We start from the raw sequence: 16,081 nt of genomic DNA, 5'->3' as shown, positions 1-16,081 counted from the left end.
TTTATGAGTGTTCGAATTGTGATTTTTACCCCATAAAGTAATTTTTCATAAACTAATATCAAAAAGTCGGGGGTCGCATTATGTTCAGAGTGGTAGTATTTCCTGGTAAATACGGTACGTTGGTACATCGCCGGTGGAAACGGTCGGGAGATGTTGTGGTAGATACGGCTCGTTGGTACATCACCAGTGGAAATAGTCAGGAGATGTGGTATATACGGTACGTTGGTACATCACTAGTAGAAACAGTCGGGAGATGTTGTGGTAGATACGGTACGTTGGTACATCACTAGTGGAGATGGTCGGGAGATGTTGTGGTAGATACGGTACGTTGGTACATCGCTAGTGGAGACGGTCGGGAGATGTTGTGGTAGATACGGTACGTTGGTACATCGCTAGTGTAGACGGTCGGGAGATGTTGTGGTAGATACGGTACGTTGGTACATCGCCAGTGGAGATGGTCGGGAGATGTTGTGGTAGATACGGTACGTTGGTACATCGCCAGTGGAGATGGTCGGGAGATGTTGTGGTAGATACGGCACGTTGGTACATCGCTAGTGTAGACGGTCGGGAGATGTTGTGGTAGATACGGTACGTTGGTACATCGCCAGTGGAGATGGTCGGGAGATGTTGTGGTAGATACGGTACGTTGGTACATCGCCAGTGGAGATGGTCGGGAGATGTTGTGGTAGATACGGCACGTTGGTACATCGCCAGTGGAGATGGTCGGGAGATGTTGTGGTAGATACGGTACGTTGGTACATCGCCAGTGGAGATGGTCGGGAGATGTTGTGGTAGATACGGTACGTTGGTACATCGCCAGTGGAGATGGTCGGGAGATGTTGTGGTAGATACGGCACGTTGGTACATCGCCAGTGGAGATGGTCGGGAGATGTTGTGGTAGATACGGTACGTTGGTACATCGCCAGTGGGGACGGTCGGGAGATGTTGTGGTAGATACGGTACGTTGGTACATCGCTAGTGGGGACGGTCGGGAGATGTTGTGGTAGATACGGTACGTTGGTACATCGCCAGTGGTGGCGGTCTTCCAGGCGTTCCCTGGAGTCGCTGAGCATCTCCCCGGAGGCGTTCTTCGCGCTGCGCCACAACCTGGCGGCGAGCTACGCGGCGGCGTGCGCGTGCCAGTGGCTGCTGGGCGTGGGGGACCGCCACCCGGGCAACTGCCTCGTGTCCCTGCGCGACGCCCGCTGCGTTGGCATCGACTACGGCCACGCCTTCGGCACGGCCACGCAGTTCCTGCCCGTGCCCGAACTGGTGCCCTTCCGCCTCACGCCGCGCCTCGTCGGCCTCATGCGGCCCTTCGAGCTGAGCGGTGAGCCCCACGAGCACACGGCCGCAAGGTTCCCGAGTCGTTCAAGACACAAAACACATTGAAGTAGCTGGGCTTCTGGGTTGTAGCAGTGTCCTTGGCTGATCATGATTTGCCAAGGACACGGCTACAACCCAGAAGCCCAGCTACTTCAGAAAATGGTCGTGGAAGCCTGCGAACATTATTCACAAAACATATTTGCGATTTAACCAAAATAACACGAAAAGCTTGTCAGAACACCCATGGCACTGAAATGCAATTTAACACTCCATATAGTATCGAAGTGCAAGTTATGTAACGGAATTAATTAGCGTTTAACCAAAACTCTATTCAAACCGTTAAAAAAAAAGTAATCCTTCAATGTTTGAAATTCAAGTAATGTCGTTATTTCTTGACAAAAAATTTTACCAAAGTGCATGGAACAGAAAAATTAAATTAAATTGGTTTATGGTGCATCTCTTATTGATTCAGTTTTAAATTTTAAAAAAATACAAATGAATGTTTAGCAGTCAATGGGAAATCCTTCCCGACAAGTGTACCAAGAATGAGTTTCATAAATTAGAAAAAAAACTTATCATCACCATTTTCATTTTGTGTGAATGACAGCTCAGCAAGATAATTTTTAATGCTAGTAAATCTCAATTTTATGACATCTACCAGGCCAATTTTAATTTTTTCTGTAGTTGCTGCCCTATGCCTGACAGATATACAAATGTGGCCGTAATTTTTTTTGCATGTACGATTTGAAATCCCTGGTTTACACTTTATGTGATGTGTGGTAATAAGAATGCCATTCGTGTTTGGTATTTTTTTTTTTGAAAATATGATTAGGTTTTTTTAGGTGAAACAATAAAATCAATGGTGGACACAATTCCCATCATATAACTGCACAACACAAAAATCTGATTGCAAATGCTGATGTCGGTAGCATTTAAATTTTATTATTTGTTAAAAAAAAAAAAAAATTTCCAAGAGTGTTTGAAAGGTGTTATTTATGTTCATTGCTAGCAATTTCTCATGAAAATTTTTGAGCAATGTAAAATTGTAATCATGTAACAAGTGTTTTTTATGCTGATGTTGGTAGCATTTAAATGTTATTATTTGTTACAAAAAATTTCCAAAAGTGTTTGAAAGGAATTATTCATATTCGTTGCTAGCAATTTCTCATGGTAAAAATTTCGAGCAATGTAAAAATTGTAATTGTGTAACAGGTGTTTTTTACGAAACGATGGTTTGCGTGCTGCGTGCGGTGCGCTGCAACCACGACGTGTTGCTGGCGACGATGGAGGTGTTCGTCCAGGAGCCATCGCTCGATTGGCTGGATTGTGCGAAGAAGCAGGGCAGCCACCTGTCAGGTGCGAGTGGCGACCAGCGACAGGCAGATGAAGGTCAGTCCTGAAACTTTCCTCTGTTTTCACACATTCATTCACTTTTAGTATCATTGAACTCCAGCTTTTAATATTCGTAAGCAACTGTTACTGTGTCCTTTTTAAATAAAAATAACAATGTTGCATACATAGACTCATCAGTTTAATAAATATTACAGTTTTTTTTTTTCTTTAATAGAAAACAGGACAATTGTTTAAAAAAAATTAGTTTCCTTTTATGAACACAAATACTATATTTTACATGCTCTTATAAACATGTGTTTTCCAGTAGTTACCTAGTCGGTTGTAGTAGCCATATCCTTATGTTTATCTTGATTCATATTTAGGAACTGTCATCGTTTATTTTCAAGATTATGTACCAATCATATTTTTGTAAGGCGCCTACTTCTCAACTGTTGATAGGCATGTCAAATTAATTAATTAATTGTTAATTAAGCATAAATGCATCAGGATAGGAGGGCATATGATCTTGCCATATTCGCATTCTTGAGGTTTTGTGTTCGATTCCAGCCTCATGCGTATTGGGTTTCCCCCCTCCCCCCGAAATTTGTGTTTCCACCTTCTTCTGCGGCAAATACAGGTTCATTCATTTACCTTCCCCCCATTCACTCCTTCGACACTGTGGGTAAAGTTCGTGCAGTGGCACGGCTGGCACAGATGGAGCCGTGCTCTCTTCTGCCTGCGCAGCGTGATGTGTGCTAGCACCAAGGGTGGATCCAGAATAATTTACAAGGGAGGGCGAAATCAAATATTTCAATACAGTTTTAGTATGTGTATTTAGAATTGAAATATTTAGTGCATTTTTATTTGTGGTTCGAAATCATCCTGTTATCTACAGCACTGCAGTATAATAATACTTTAGTGAGTTATGGCGAGCTGTGATGAGGAATTAGGAGAAAGTGGTTCGGAGACGGAGGGGATGATGTGAACGGAGCGTGTGTGCGCAGAGAAGTGGTACCCGCGCCAGAAGGTGCAGCTGGCGCGCAGGAAGCTGCAGGGAGCCAACCCGGCCGCCGTCACCCTGGAAGAGCTCCGCGGCCGCGGGGGGAGCAGCGAGTGTTTCGCGGCCGTCGCGAAGGGCGACCCCGCCCACAACGTGCGGGCGCGCATGGCCGGCGACCGCCTGTCGCCCGAGGACCAGGTACTGGAGCGGTCGGCGGACCAACCAGAGAGGAGCGTAGCCAGGATTTCTTTTTCGTGGGGTGTTTACTTATACCCTGCCCCCGTACTAGGGTGGGGCTCCCCCGGAAAAAAAATTTGATTTTAATGTGCAAATTGGTGCTATTTAAGCACTTTCGTAGTTAAAATATTGGATTTAAATAACATAAATATTTGTCCCGACTTAAATATTTCGGGGGGTGTTTGGACACCCAAAACACCCCCCCTCCTGGCTACGCCCCTGCAACCAGAGAGGAGTTTGGGGTGGGAAACTGTGAGATGCGTATATGCAGGGTGTCCGTGAAAGACCTCACCTTTTTTTTTTTTTTTTTTTGGATCAGATAGAGAATAAATTTCTGCGACAGGAAGTCTTTGCCATTTTTTTTGATCTGACCCATAGGTAATTACTTAATTAGTAATTAATTAAAATAGTTAACCAATGATAAGCATGCTCTAAGAAAAAGGAGAAGAGTGGGGGGGACTGTGCTTACCGGGAGAGAGAGAGAGAGAGAGAGAGAAGCGCGAGGTACTACTGCTCACTGTCTCTCACGGCGCGCCAAGAGTATAAGGGGGCAAGCAAGCAGTAAGCGAGCATGTGTGTGTGTTTGTGCGTATACAGAAGACTGACGGCAATAAACAAATTGCTCGAACTAATGTTAAAAACAATTGACGTTTACTCAGGCACACACACACATGCTCTATCTGATCCAAAAAAAAAAAAGTGTGGTCTTTCACGGACTACCTATATAAGTACAATGCCTGAACTAGAATTTTTAATATGGGTTTTATAAGTCTAGAGTATTTATATAGGCTAATTGTAGTATAAAGATGGTGGTTTTTATTATTACAAATTTTTTTATTTTTTATTTATTGATTTGAATTTGTCACATGCTCTTCAACAGTCGTAGACTTTAGTGGTGGGCACTACATGCAATAGCAGGAACACAGTTATCACTACCAGTGTATGGACTCCCACCTCCGTCGGTACCATGGGAGGAAAACATCTACAGATGGCCAGCAAACGAGAGCAAGAGTACCACACACTAGCAGTGATAATAACAAAACAAACAAAACACTAACAAAGGTTAAAGAACCATTACACATAACACATAAAACATATAGGTAAAATCATATTATTAAATGTTAAGAGAGATTGAAGGAAAAATAATATAGCTATGACAGACATAAATCAGAATATATATAATCAAACACTGTTGGAATTCAAATATATATTATTGTAATTTGTTATAAGTCTATAAATAATATCATTATTAGTAATAAGAGTACACAGAGTAGAGCGTAAGCGAGAATTGAATTGAGGAATTCTTGAGGCAGTATTTTCAAGGAGATAAGGGCATCTGAATTTATGAATGTAACAATTATGAACAAAAATAGCATCAAGATAGGCCCTACGGTCTACCAGAGGTGTCCAATTGGGGCGTGGGAGGTTCCTTGTAATAATTAAATCTATAACTTTATTTTGAATACTTTCGATTTTTTCAGTATCTGTTAAGTTGATACCATTCCAGATAACAGAACCGTATTCTAATTTTGATCTTATAAGTGCCATGTAAAGAGAGATAAGTGAGTCTGAGTTGGTTGCAGTGGCGTCTCGTCAGGGCAAGCAAGGCAAGCAGTGCTTGCCCAGGCAGTTTCCAGACATTGTATATTTAAATAAATATTTTATTCAGAATAGTATTTTACTTTGGCTCGTGCAGTTAGGTGTATGTATTTTTTACACTATCTTCTTGGGACCCAATACTGTGCGCTGTGCGCTATAAAAAAAGAACTCGTTGACACAAAAACATGCTGTTTTAGAAGCGTTGCTAGGTTTAGAAGCGCTGGTAGGATCGCTTTCAGCAGGAAGGCTGCCGCAGAAGTTTCCTTTCGGAAGGGGGGTGGCATGGTACAAAGGTTCAGGGAGGGGATTGGCTGGAAAAATACGTGGTAGAAGCTACGAAGGTAACGCTTTCTTGCCGAACTGGAGCGAACATGGCCGAAGCAGACGGTGGGATTTTTCCGCCGACTGCTTCGGCTATGTCCGGTACAGTTCGGCACGGCAGGTGGCGATGTCGCGTTTCAGTCGGCGGTCGTCTCTCGGGGCGCGCGCATCTCTCCCGCGGGCTGTTGGCTGGCAGTGCGTGGGGGATTTGTGGGCGTACGATGATACTACACTCCCACTTAGTATATAAGTAATGTAGAGTAGGTATTTTACTATCAGAATAATGTAAGTCAATCATTATTTAAAAAAATAATGTATTTAAAAAAAATGTCAATTTTTCTACCTGTGGAATAGTCAATGTTCAGTTAAGAAAACTACTTAAATAGCACCATTTTGTACCTTGAAATCCATATTTTCCCGGCGAAGGGCCCCCAGACCCCCCCCCCCCCCCAACCTCATCATGTTTTGGTGTGAACGGAGTTATTGCTTCCCCTCATGTAAACCTCACGCCTCGCCACTGGTTGGTTGCATAAGAAGTAATAAATTTTATAAGCGCTAGAGTTCTTCGTGCATAGGAATATATGTAATCTACATGTTTATGGAAATACAGTTTTGAATCAAGAATGATACCGAGATCCTTTGTGTAGTGGGCTTGAGAGATGATAGAATTAGCTAATTTGTATGAATATTTAATCGGATGGTATTTCCTAGTGAACGATATAACCTTGGTTTTATCTTTGTTGAGTTTGACCAAGTTTCTTAGACACCAATTATTAACTTTAATAATATCTTCTTGTAATAATTCACAATCCTCTAAGGAATAAATAATTTTATAAATTTTTAGGTCATCAGCAAAAAGAATTCCAGTAGAGTAGCAAAGTACTTGTGTAATGTCATTAATAAATATATTAAAAAGAAGAGGTGAAAGAGTACCTCCCTGGGGAACACCAGAACACGCATTGTACTGAGAAGATCTATGATTGTTGATCGATACAAAAAAACTTCTGTTGGATAGGTAGCTTGAGAACCAATTGATATAGTTTCCACAGAGACCAAAATGGGATAATTTAATAAGAAGTAAGGAATGGTTTACAGTATCAAAGGCTTTAGCCAAGTCGAAGTAACAGGCATCGGCCTGATCCCTATTAGTAACTATATTATATACAGGATTAAGAAAGGTAAGAAGATTAGTGGTAGTAGACATACCAGACCTGAAACCATGTTGATTATTGGTGAGAGTATTACTAAGTTGAAAATTTAAAAATTTAGCTATAATTTTTTCAAAAATTTTGGAGAACCCATTAAGTAATGATATTGGCCTGTAGTTTGAGACGTCTAATTTTGAGAAATACTGAGCAAACACATTCGTTACCACATTCGGATCATTTGATATATCACCATTTACTTTAAGAGAAAGTTGTTCATAATAACCATCTTTCATTAATTTAACATATCTCCAGAAACTTTTAGGGTTTTTCTTGATATTGTTGTTTGTCGATTGAGTCCAGTGGATTTTGTCGCGTTTAATTAGAGATTTCACAGATTTTCTACAATGAGAGAACTTTGCATAGTAGAATAGATTATTGTTTCTTTTGTACAACTTGTGGAAATGTTTTTTAGATTTAAGAGCACGTATTAATTCGTTGGAAAACCAAAGAGGATATTTAGATTTTTTTTAATAGAAAGAGGTATATAAGTATCAATTTTTTCAGAAATACAAGTTGTTAGTTGATCCACGAGATCATTAACATCAGTAGAACTATAAAAGTATGACCAGTCACAGTCATTAATAGAGTTGTAAAGACCAAGATAATTCCCTTTTTTGTAATTTCTGAACACAGAAGAGGGATTAATATTATTATGACATGTTTCTAACATGATGTTAATATTTAAAGCGGGATGGAATATATCTTCTTTGATAAGGATATCAGCAGAATGTGATACCAAACAATGAGGAAGATTAGAAAGACACAGATCTAAGAGATTTATAGCTGGTTGGGTACAATTAAATTGTGATAAACCAAGACTGGATGTGAAATTCAGTAGGTAACTGGCTTTAGATTTGACATGTGAGTGTATAATGTTATTAGGATTAGAATTAGACCAGTCAATGCCAGGCACATTAAAATCACCAAGAATCAATATATCATCACAACAAACTAGCAGTTTATCTTCCAAGGCTTCAAAATAATTCCGGTAAATATTAGGTGTGATATCTGGAGGTAAGTAGATAGTACCAAGTATTAATGATTTCGTAGGCGTTAGTTTTATTTTTAACCAGAACAGCTTGGATGCCGGGGAAAACGTAATCATACAAAGGATGCACTGATAAGAATTTATGCTTATTGATGGCAGATAAGACACCTCCGCCTCTATTCTTCATTGTCAGTTGTGAGTTTCTATCGTCTCTAAAAACTAAATAACGGTCTGTAAAATAGTGAGAGTTTATATTATTTTTGTTAAACCATGTTTCTGTTAAACAAATAATATCAAAATGTGAACTAATTAGGTTTTCCTGAAATTCAATAGATTTGGTTCGTAAACCTCTCACATTTTGATACGCAACTGAATATTCTTCAAGAAACTGTTTCACAGGTGGAGATTAAGTATCTTGACTTGTTTTACTGAACTTGAATCTACATACTACATGGTGAATTTTTCACCATTCTGTTTGCTATGTTCCCCAGAAATCTAGACAATGTCAAATCAGTGCAGTTAATCATGCAACACAATTTACATTGTAATAGATGTTACGTGGCAAACATTTCCAGATAAACTGTTTGTAGGTGGCCTCAGGTGTTCAAATTATGCTTTTCAACACAAGGAAAAAACACAAATAAGAGTTAGCTTGCTGTGTAAGGTTTGTTTGAAACAGAAAATTTTCTTGCTATGCAACCTTGTTTTGTTACAGTTCATGAAAGTAGTAAAGTGGTAGCATAGTGAACATAAATGTGATACGAGGTAAGGTTGCACTGTATGAAGCTTCTACTTCTGGCCAAAACGGAATGCAGTTGTATGTGGAATACTAGAATTTTTCTTCAAATTATTTTGAAATGTGTTCTAGGTGTACTGCTTACTGGACCAAGCCACCGACTACCACATCTTAGGAAAGACCTGGGCCGGTTGGCAGCCCTGGCTTTAGCTCTGCCCAACTGCGACGTACAGTCCAACACACTGCAAGCACATGTCCTGTGCTTTGTCAGTGCGATGGTTCGTTTGTTGTGTCCTACCAATTTTATTTTTGATACTTGTCGAAACTGCTAGTCTACAAAAGGCTGATGCTGATTATCGAAGTATGTTTAAATTTTTTTTCAAAATTTGTTTCTACTTTTTATATTGTCCTAATAAATTTTTAAATGCAATATTTTGCTGTGAAAACATGTTTCAGGGTATTTTAGATTAGTATATTGTACAGTAGATATAGGTACATGTATTGCTGGATTTATAGAATATAAAAATCATAAATGTGTTCATTTTTCAACTTGTAAAGTGGTATTCTTTTGTGGTGGACCCAAAAGCTTTACCCCGTCAGTGTTTGAATGTGGAGTTATTCGACTTGGCAGGAGTATTCTTCAGTGGTTTCTCTGTGCCATCTGCCAAATACAAGTGAACGTACAACTCTGCAAACAGTTGTGTTTCAGTTGAAAAAATCCCAAATATCCCTAATCTGTTTGGGGGATCGAGCCATGGTCTTGAGCATAGACTTTATTTAGTACAGTTGTTAGAGTTCTAATCATCCGTAACCTTGCGCCAAGTCAGTAGCTGCCGGAAGCAAATAGCTGTACCTCCTTTAGCAAATATCTTAATAGAACACTGTGGGAAACTCTGGCCAGTTAACATTGCCAAGTTGCGAGACAATAAACTGAATTACTTGAAGCAACTTTCCACTCCACGCCTCTAGATACCACTACTGTAACTATGTAGCTTCATGCACTTAAAAACGTAGGTACGCTCCACACTGGCTGTACTTGTCTTGCGTAGTTCTTACCAGTTTCCCCATATTGTTCTTATTATAGTATCGTTTGGCTAGTAATTCTCCCTGATGCATTCAATTGTAAAGGGTATGAAATTATAATAAAGAAAATATGGAGAGTTTTTACATGAAAGATTACCAACTGGATCCATACCTACTAGTAGAGATGTCAAGTTATTTATTGACTTTTTAATTTTATTTCACCAGTGCTTTATCATTACATAATAATAATACAAAATTTATATTGGCCTTCCTATTATGCTTTTCAATTTAATGCCAACCTAGAAACCACAATTTTACTTTTAAGATTATAAGAAATTTTGCTGAAGTAAGACTTATAATATTTTTTACCAATTTGGTTTCCTTTCTGTTTCTAAAATAAATCGTACAGCAGTTTTCTCAAATTAATGTGGCATTTACCCGTGTTCGTTGTCAATTTAATAAAAAAAATAAACTGTGGATAACTGCAACTTTTTTTACTGCATTTATCATGGCAGGAGTGATTGAGTGGTCAGATCATTTTTGCTTTCCACCAAGAGGAATCATATTCTGAAACTCGGTGGACGTTGCCGCGAGCCGGAGAGTTTTCTCAGGACACTTGAGTTTATAACAGCAATTTTCCGCTCTCATCTCGTCACTCGTGATCTCAAACCACCACCATTTCAACAAGACTTGTTGCTCTCAGTCATTCATTTACCGCATTTGGTTTTGGGGAAGAAGCATTAATGGCGCACATATTTTCATCTGGTCTCTTGACTGTTGAACTTGCACTCGGTTTGAATAAACATGTAGCTACAGTTTTTTTTTCTTTAAAGTAGTTTTTATTTTTAAGCTTACAGTACATATAAACATAAACAATAACAAACAGTCAACAATAATACATAATAAATATAATATGATCACAATTGCTCACATTTTCCTATACTGTCACAGTACATGGTAATATTTCTCATTTTGTGCTTGACAAAAGAATTGATTAAGCTCTTAATGGACATTTATCTTCTATATAGTATGGTGTTGTTATCTTTCTGCATACTAATGACAGACATAAGTTAATGCAAAATAAAAAAGCAGTAACTTAGTTAAGCAAGCAACTTTTACACAAGTTTTTTTTTTTTTTGGCAGTGATATTATTTACAGACATGATTTTTATCAATGCCATTGGATTGTCAACAGTTTACCCTTACAGTTATCAATAAAATTTGTGTTTACTTTTATATTAATAAATTTGAAGCATATTTTTAGTTATTATTATTAAGTAACAACTAAGCCCAAAAAAATGCATTAACATTTATTTTTAACAAAAATACAACCAGTGCAGTAAGTAACTTATGTATAGTAATGCATTTGTACAACATTTAAACTCATTACATACTTTATTAACACATTCAGAAACTATTTTCAAGGAGATAAAAGGTCTTGGTTTATTTTCTGAAGGACACAAGCTTTAAAAACTGTATTAATTATATTCTAGCTACATGTGGAAAAAAATCACAGCATTGGCTCACATTCAAAAATTATGAACATGTAGTAAAAAAAACTATCAAAAAAAACCTATTGTCCAATCTACCTTTCACCCAGGCTTCGTTGTGTCTAATAATGTTCCAAAAAAACAAATTACCATTTATACTATTTACAGTTATAATTCCATTAATTTGCAGAGGTGGTCGTTTAGGAACTATACCTTAATTTTGAAAACATGCCAATTTGGTCCTCAGAAACGAGATTATTTTCAGCATGCCTGGGACTCCAAGAGCATTTTCCCCGCCCTCTTTCCGCCGGCCAGGGAGGTACGGACTCACGTCAGTAGAAAACAAGACAGAAAGTTGTTTCTCGTGTGTACATTTCTGCACACACACACACACACAAATAAACATGCATGCATTTTTTTTTAATTTGGTAATTTCCTACGCATGTTTAATTTGCAAAAGTTATTTTATTGTAGGATGATTATAAAAAAAACACATTTCTACAATTAAATTTATGGAAAATAAGCCAAATTAATACATATAAAAATATATTTTTTTTTTGTTTGTTTAGTATGCCTAAATTTTTTTTAAACATGTCGGTTTGACCTATTGTTTGTTCGTGATTGTCCTTTAAATTTCGGGTTGTCGACAGACGGACTTCCCTGAGGCGTGGAGTCGCGTACCGACGGTGAGTGGCGGCGGGAGGGGGTGGGGCGGTAGGGGTGGTAGGGGGGGGGGCCTACAGGTCCGACGTGCCCTCCTCCGCGTAGTGCTGGGTGCCGGGCGGGGCGCGGTAGCCCGGGTAGGTGGCCGTCAGCGCGTTCTTCGCAAAGAAGGTGGTGTAGTCCTTGTTGACCTTGCGCGGCCTGAACGCGGGGCCCTTGGCCAGGGCTTGGCGCGCTGCGTTCTCCTCCTCGGCGCGCGCCTTGTACTCGACGGGCGGCCACTTCTGGTCGCCGCGCATCCTGGGGCCGGTGGCGCGGGTGGCGGCCGGCTGCGACTCGAACACGGGGTGGGGGTCCTCGCGCACGGGCGGCGAGGCGCGGAGCGTGACGGTCGCGGGCGGGGGCGGGTGGTAGACCTGGGGCGGCGGCTGGCGCGCTACTGGCTGGACGCTCGGGACGCTGCCCGACGCCGGTCCCTGCGCACACCAGCGTCTCCAGGTCTTACTTCTTGGATCAGACAATCTGTTATAACTAGAGACCCGGAAAAATTCACGGGTTCAACGAACTTGAGGATAGACTCCAATATCCTATACACACACTCGGGAAAATGCCAACTGTACATTTGCTGCTGACTTGTGAGTCGTCTCGACTGGGTAACCTGTGATTCGACACTTCTATGAGTGAGGGTCTCTAATTGGCCCTCAGTCCTCCAGATTAAAAAGTGGACCAATGGCAGAAGCAGCACTAAGGTGTAATTATTTTAAAATTTTATAGCATAACATGAAATGAACCCCGCAAATTTTTCCGGGTCTCTAGATATAATGCAATCCGTAACTACTTTTTAAGGTCTGCAGCATAGTCTCGGTGGTGTATCAGCATCCTTGGGCAGCAGGATACGGTAGCAGTGCTCAAATTAGGTCGTTTCTTTCACTAAGTCGCTTATTTTTAAAAAAAAAAAAAAATGTCACAACATTTTGCTATCACTTTTCTCACTTTTTACCAATTACGAAATGCTGTGTATTCCAAAGTAATGTAAAATTAAAATTAAATCATTGTTTAGTTAATTATCTTCTATAAATCATCCTCTTGGAAACAAATTACAAGAGGAGACAATAACCACCACAACATTCAGTTCTTCATTGTAAAAATTAAATTTAAAAAAAATTTCAGGTAATTTTTCTAAATTATTTAAAATATATTAAAAATTAAAATACAATGACAATGGTATAGTAATTTGTGCTTGTGCTTGTGTTGTGATATATATAATTTATCCATCTGGAATTAGCAGAAACATTTCAGGGTTGTTTAAAGAAACTGTGGAATTAATAAAACATTGCTTTTAAATGTAATTATAAGTAGAACATTGCTATGATTGCATAAAATAGACCACTTTGTTCTTCTAATAAAACTTGCAAGGTTTTTTATTTTAATTTGGTTCTTTTATGACTTAAGTTTTCTCTTGTTAATAGATATTAACTTAACTTTTATTATAATGCTGAAAAAATGTAATACCAGCATTGTAATTATCCCAGCAAAGAAAAATACAGCATGACAAAATGTTCGACTTAATACCTTCTTGTATCAAAGTGTATTTATTAAACATGTCACTATACACATATTTGTTATTGTTTGTAATAGTATGTGCACAATTTTTTTTATTATTATTTCTTTTTAAACAGAATCTCTGTGTTGATTACTTGTATATCACATTTTAGTTTTTGCAAGGCACTTTTGTAAATGGCAGTCATTTTTTTTGGTTACTTTTGGAAACTAGAAAGTCATCTTTTTCATAATTTTAGTGGAGGTGAACTACTTTGAGACCTGAAATAGTGAACTGTGATAGAGACAGTGAGTGTTGAACTGTGATAGAAGAAACAACTGCAAACTGTAATAAGGACAGTGGTGGAAAGTGAATGAGAATGTGTTGAACTGTGATAGAAACAGTTGCGAACTTACGAGTCATGGCTAATAAAGTATGTGGTTGGAGAGCCGAAGATGAGTTGTCGGACGTGTAAGTATGAAGTAAAGCTGGTGTGAAGTGGCAAATGTGAGAGTCATCTTGGATTGGCGCCAGAAGGCCGTCTGGGTTTGGTGAGAATTGATCCGCTAGTTGCCAGCATCTTTATTTCAGCTTTGTGGTATTGTAGCTTGAGCCTAAATTTTTGTTGTGTGTTTCTACTAAATGGGGGCATGCAACTTCCATGATGGCTAACAATAATTGAGAACTAAGCTGCTTCGAAGAATCTGGTCAATTCATTACCAATTATGGATGGCTTCCATGTTTTTTTTCCCCCTCCATTCTGTGGTTTTGCTTGGCTGTTAAGTTAACCAGTGTTGGAACATAGCCGCCATCTTGCTGCTCACCATTGTGTTCACCTGACCACATGACATGGTCGTAGAAACTAGTCCCTTCGTTTGTCTACAAGCTTCAGCCCCATGTGCTTGTGACACTATCATGTCTTCACTTCACAGTTTTGCATTTTTGTAAAATAAATGCAATGCTCTGTTAGAAATATCATTATACAAAGCTACTAAAGAAATAATTAAATCCCATTTTAGTGTAGGTTTTACTGTAGTAAAGCCTTCAAACTATGTGAATTTTAACCTCTTAGAGAGAGTAACTAAGAATTTAAAAAAATCAATTGTCCATGATGCTTGTTCTATAGTTCAGCGAAACAATAACGCATAGAGAAAATTTTGTCGCGACTGAGATTGACTCTAACAGTTCTTATGTTCACATCTGTAAACAGGGACACAAGTTCATATGGTGGAAGATGTAATAGATTGTGCTTTCGTACTGCAAAGCTAATACTCTGTCTAAGTGACGAACAAGGATGCACGTTACGACTGTACTTGGATCTTTACCTTTGCGTACACCGGCTCCGACTCAATCAGCGGTAAGTCGTTCTCTTCGAGTGGTGGAGGCCACTCGACTCGTTTGAAACCTGCAACACAAAACGTGATGTGGTAGAAATTCACTTCCAGCTTGGAACTTGTGGAACATTGACCCTCGAGTTTGCAAAGGCAACTGTTTACTAGTTACTGATTAGTTTGTTTGTTTTTTTGATGTGACGTCTAATAAATCGATGAACGCCAGCTGCACGCACGAAAAAGTGTCCCGTAATGCACATTGTCCCGTTACGCTTTGTCACGTTACACTCAATGTACGCTTGCGCCGCATCTATCTCTCTTCCACTCGATTGGAACAACCATTGATTTGACTTTTTCGAGGCACATTAAACTTAAAACACTCCCATTCGTTTCCTACTTTTCCTATCATCGTCCTATCCTTAACAGAATAACACAGATTGGAAGACGTTAAATAGCAAACATGTATTAAAGTTATAGTTAAAATAATCTCTTCGTTAAAGTAATAACATATTTGAATTAATGAGTGCAAATAAAAGTAAATTTATCAATTAAATTGTAGATTTCATTTCACTCCTTCTTTGTATCCATACAAAATAGTGATAATTCAAAAAAAATGGTTCAATTTTATTCATAAAAGTATGCAATCATTTCATCAATGTTTTGTTATGACATCACGTTAAACGTCCGTAAACCGAATTTACAGACAACCAATTTTTTTTTGCTAATCTTTTCTTAGATTGTTATTTTATCTTGTAGTTATATTTATGTAAATATAATGGTTCCCTCAGACAAGAGGGAATTTAAAAGGTATCTTCTGAATCTGGAAAACAAGGGGAAATTGACAAATTGATAGTTACTTAATGATATTGGTAATTTTGAAGCTCTTGTGTTTTTTTGATGTCTTAAAACTTGTTTTCATTTTGAACAAAATGTAAAAGCAGCACTCAATGAATCAAGTGAGTTAATTATTTGAAGCACGTTCAAATGTGATAGTTATTCACTTGGTCTCAATCAATTATGTATTGTTTCAAAGTTTGATTAAATATAGAGGTTTTATACTAAAGACTGGCAGTTTTGTTTGCATTAATGGAAATGATAACTTAGCAAACTGTATTGTGCAGGAAAATATTTTATAGTCATTTTGACATGTTACATTGGTCTAAACATGTTTAAATGCATATTTTTACTGTAATGCATATGTTATCTTGCAAAATTGATTAAATTGACAGGAATAAATTATTTGATTGGACAGAAAATTCAGGGAAATTGTCTAGAGTAAGAGCGTGGA

General features: G+C 38.6%; 2 protein-coding genes across 9 annotated transcripts in view; one reads left to right on the top strand and one right to left on the bottom strand.

The window, feature by feature from the left end:
* LOC134539470 (DNA-dependent protein kinase catalytic subunit-like) overlaps positions 1-9,291 on the top strand; it is a 99,077-nt gene extending 89,786 nt beyond the window's left edge. For both annotated transcript variants that reach the window (XM_063381532.1, XM_063381531.1), the window contains exons 50-53: positions 1,050-1,330; positions 2,539-2,715; positions 3,663-3,856; positions 8,880-9,291. In XM_063381532.1, coding sequence (XP_063237602.1) covers positions 1,050-1,330; positions 2,539-2,715; positions 3,663-3,856; positions 8,880-8,957 — 730 coding nt within the window. In that variant the 3' untranslated portion in view covers positions 8,958-9,291. The remainder of the gene's footprint in view (positions 1-1,049; positions 1,331-2,538; positions 2,716-3,662; positions 3,857-8,879) is intronic.
* Positions 9,292-10,586: 1,295 nt separating this feature from the next.
* The window catches only part of LOC134539471 (uncharacterized), a 56,316-nt gene continuing 50,821 nt past the window's right edge, over positions 10,587-16,081 (bottom strand). For all 7 annotated transcript variants that reach the window (XM_063381535.1, XM_063381538.1, XM_063381539.1 and 4 more), the window contains 2 exons: positions 14,788-14,867; positions 10,587-12,398 (listed from right to left, as the gene is read on the bottom strand). In XM_063381535.1, coding sequence (XP_063237605.1) covers positions 11,997-12,398; positions 14,788-14,867 — 482 coding nt within the window. In that variant the 3' untranslated portion in view covers positions 10,587-11,996. The remainder of the gene's footprint in view (positions 12,399-14,787; positions 14,868-16,081) is intronic.

Source organism: Bacillus rossius, chromosome 15 (assembly GCF_032445375.1).
Source record: "Bacillus rossius redtenbacheri isolate Brsri chromosome 15, Brsri_v3, whole genome shotgun sequence".
NCBI classification, from domain to species: Eukaryota; Metazoa; Arthropoda; class Insecta; order Phasmatodea; family Bacillidae; genus Bacillus; species Bacillus rossius.
Note: the sequence above shows the minus strand (reverse complement) of the source record. Positions and strands in the feature narration are given on the sequence as shown.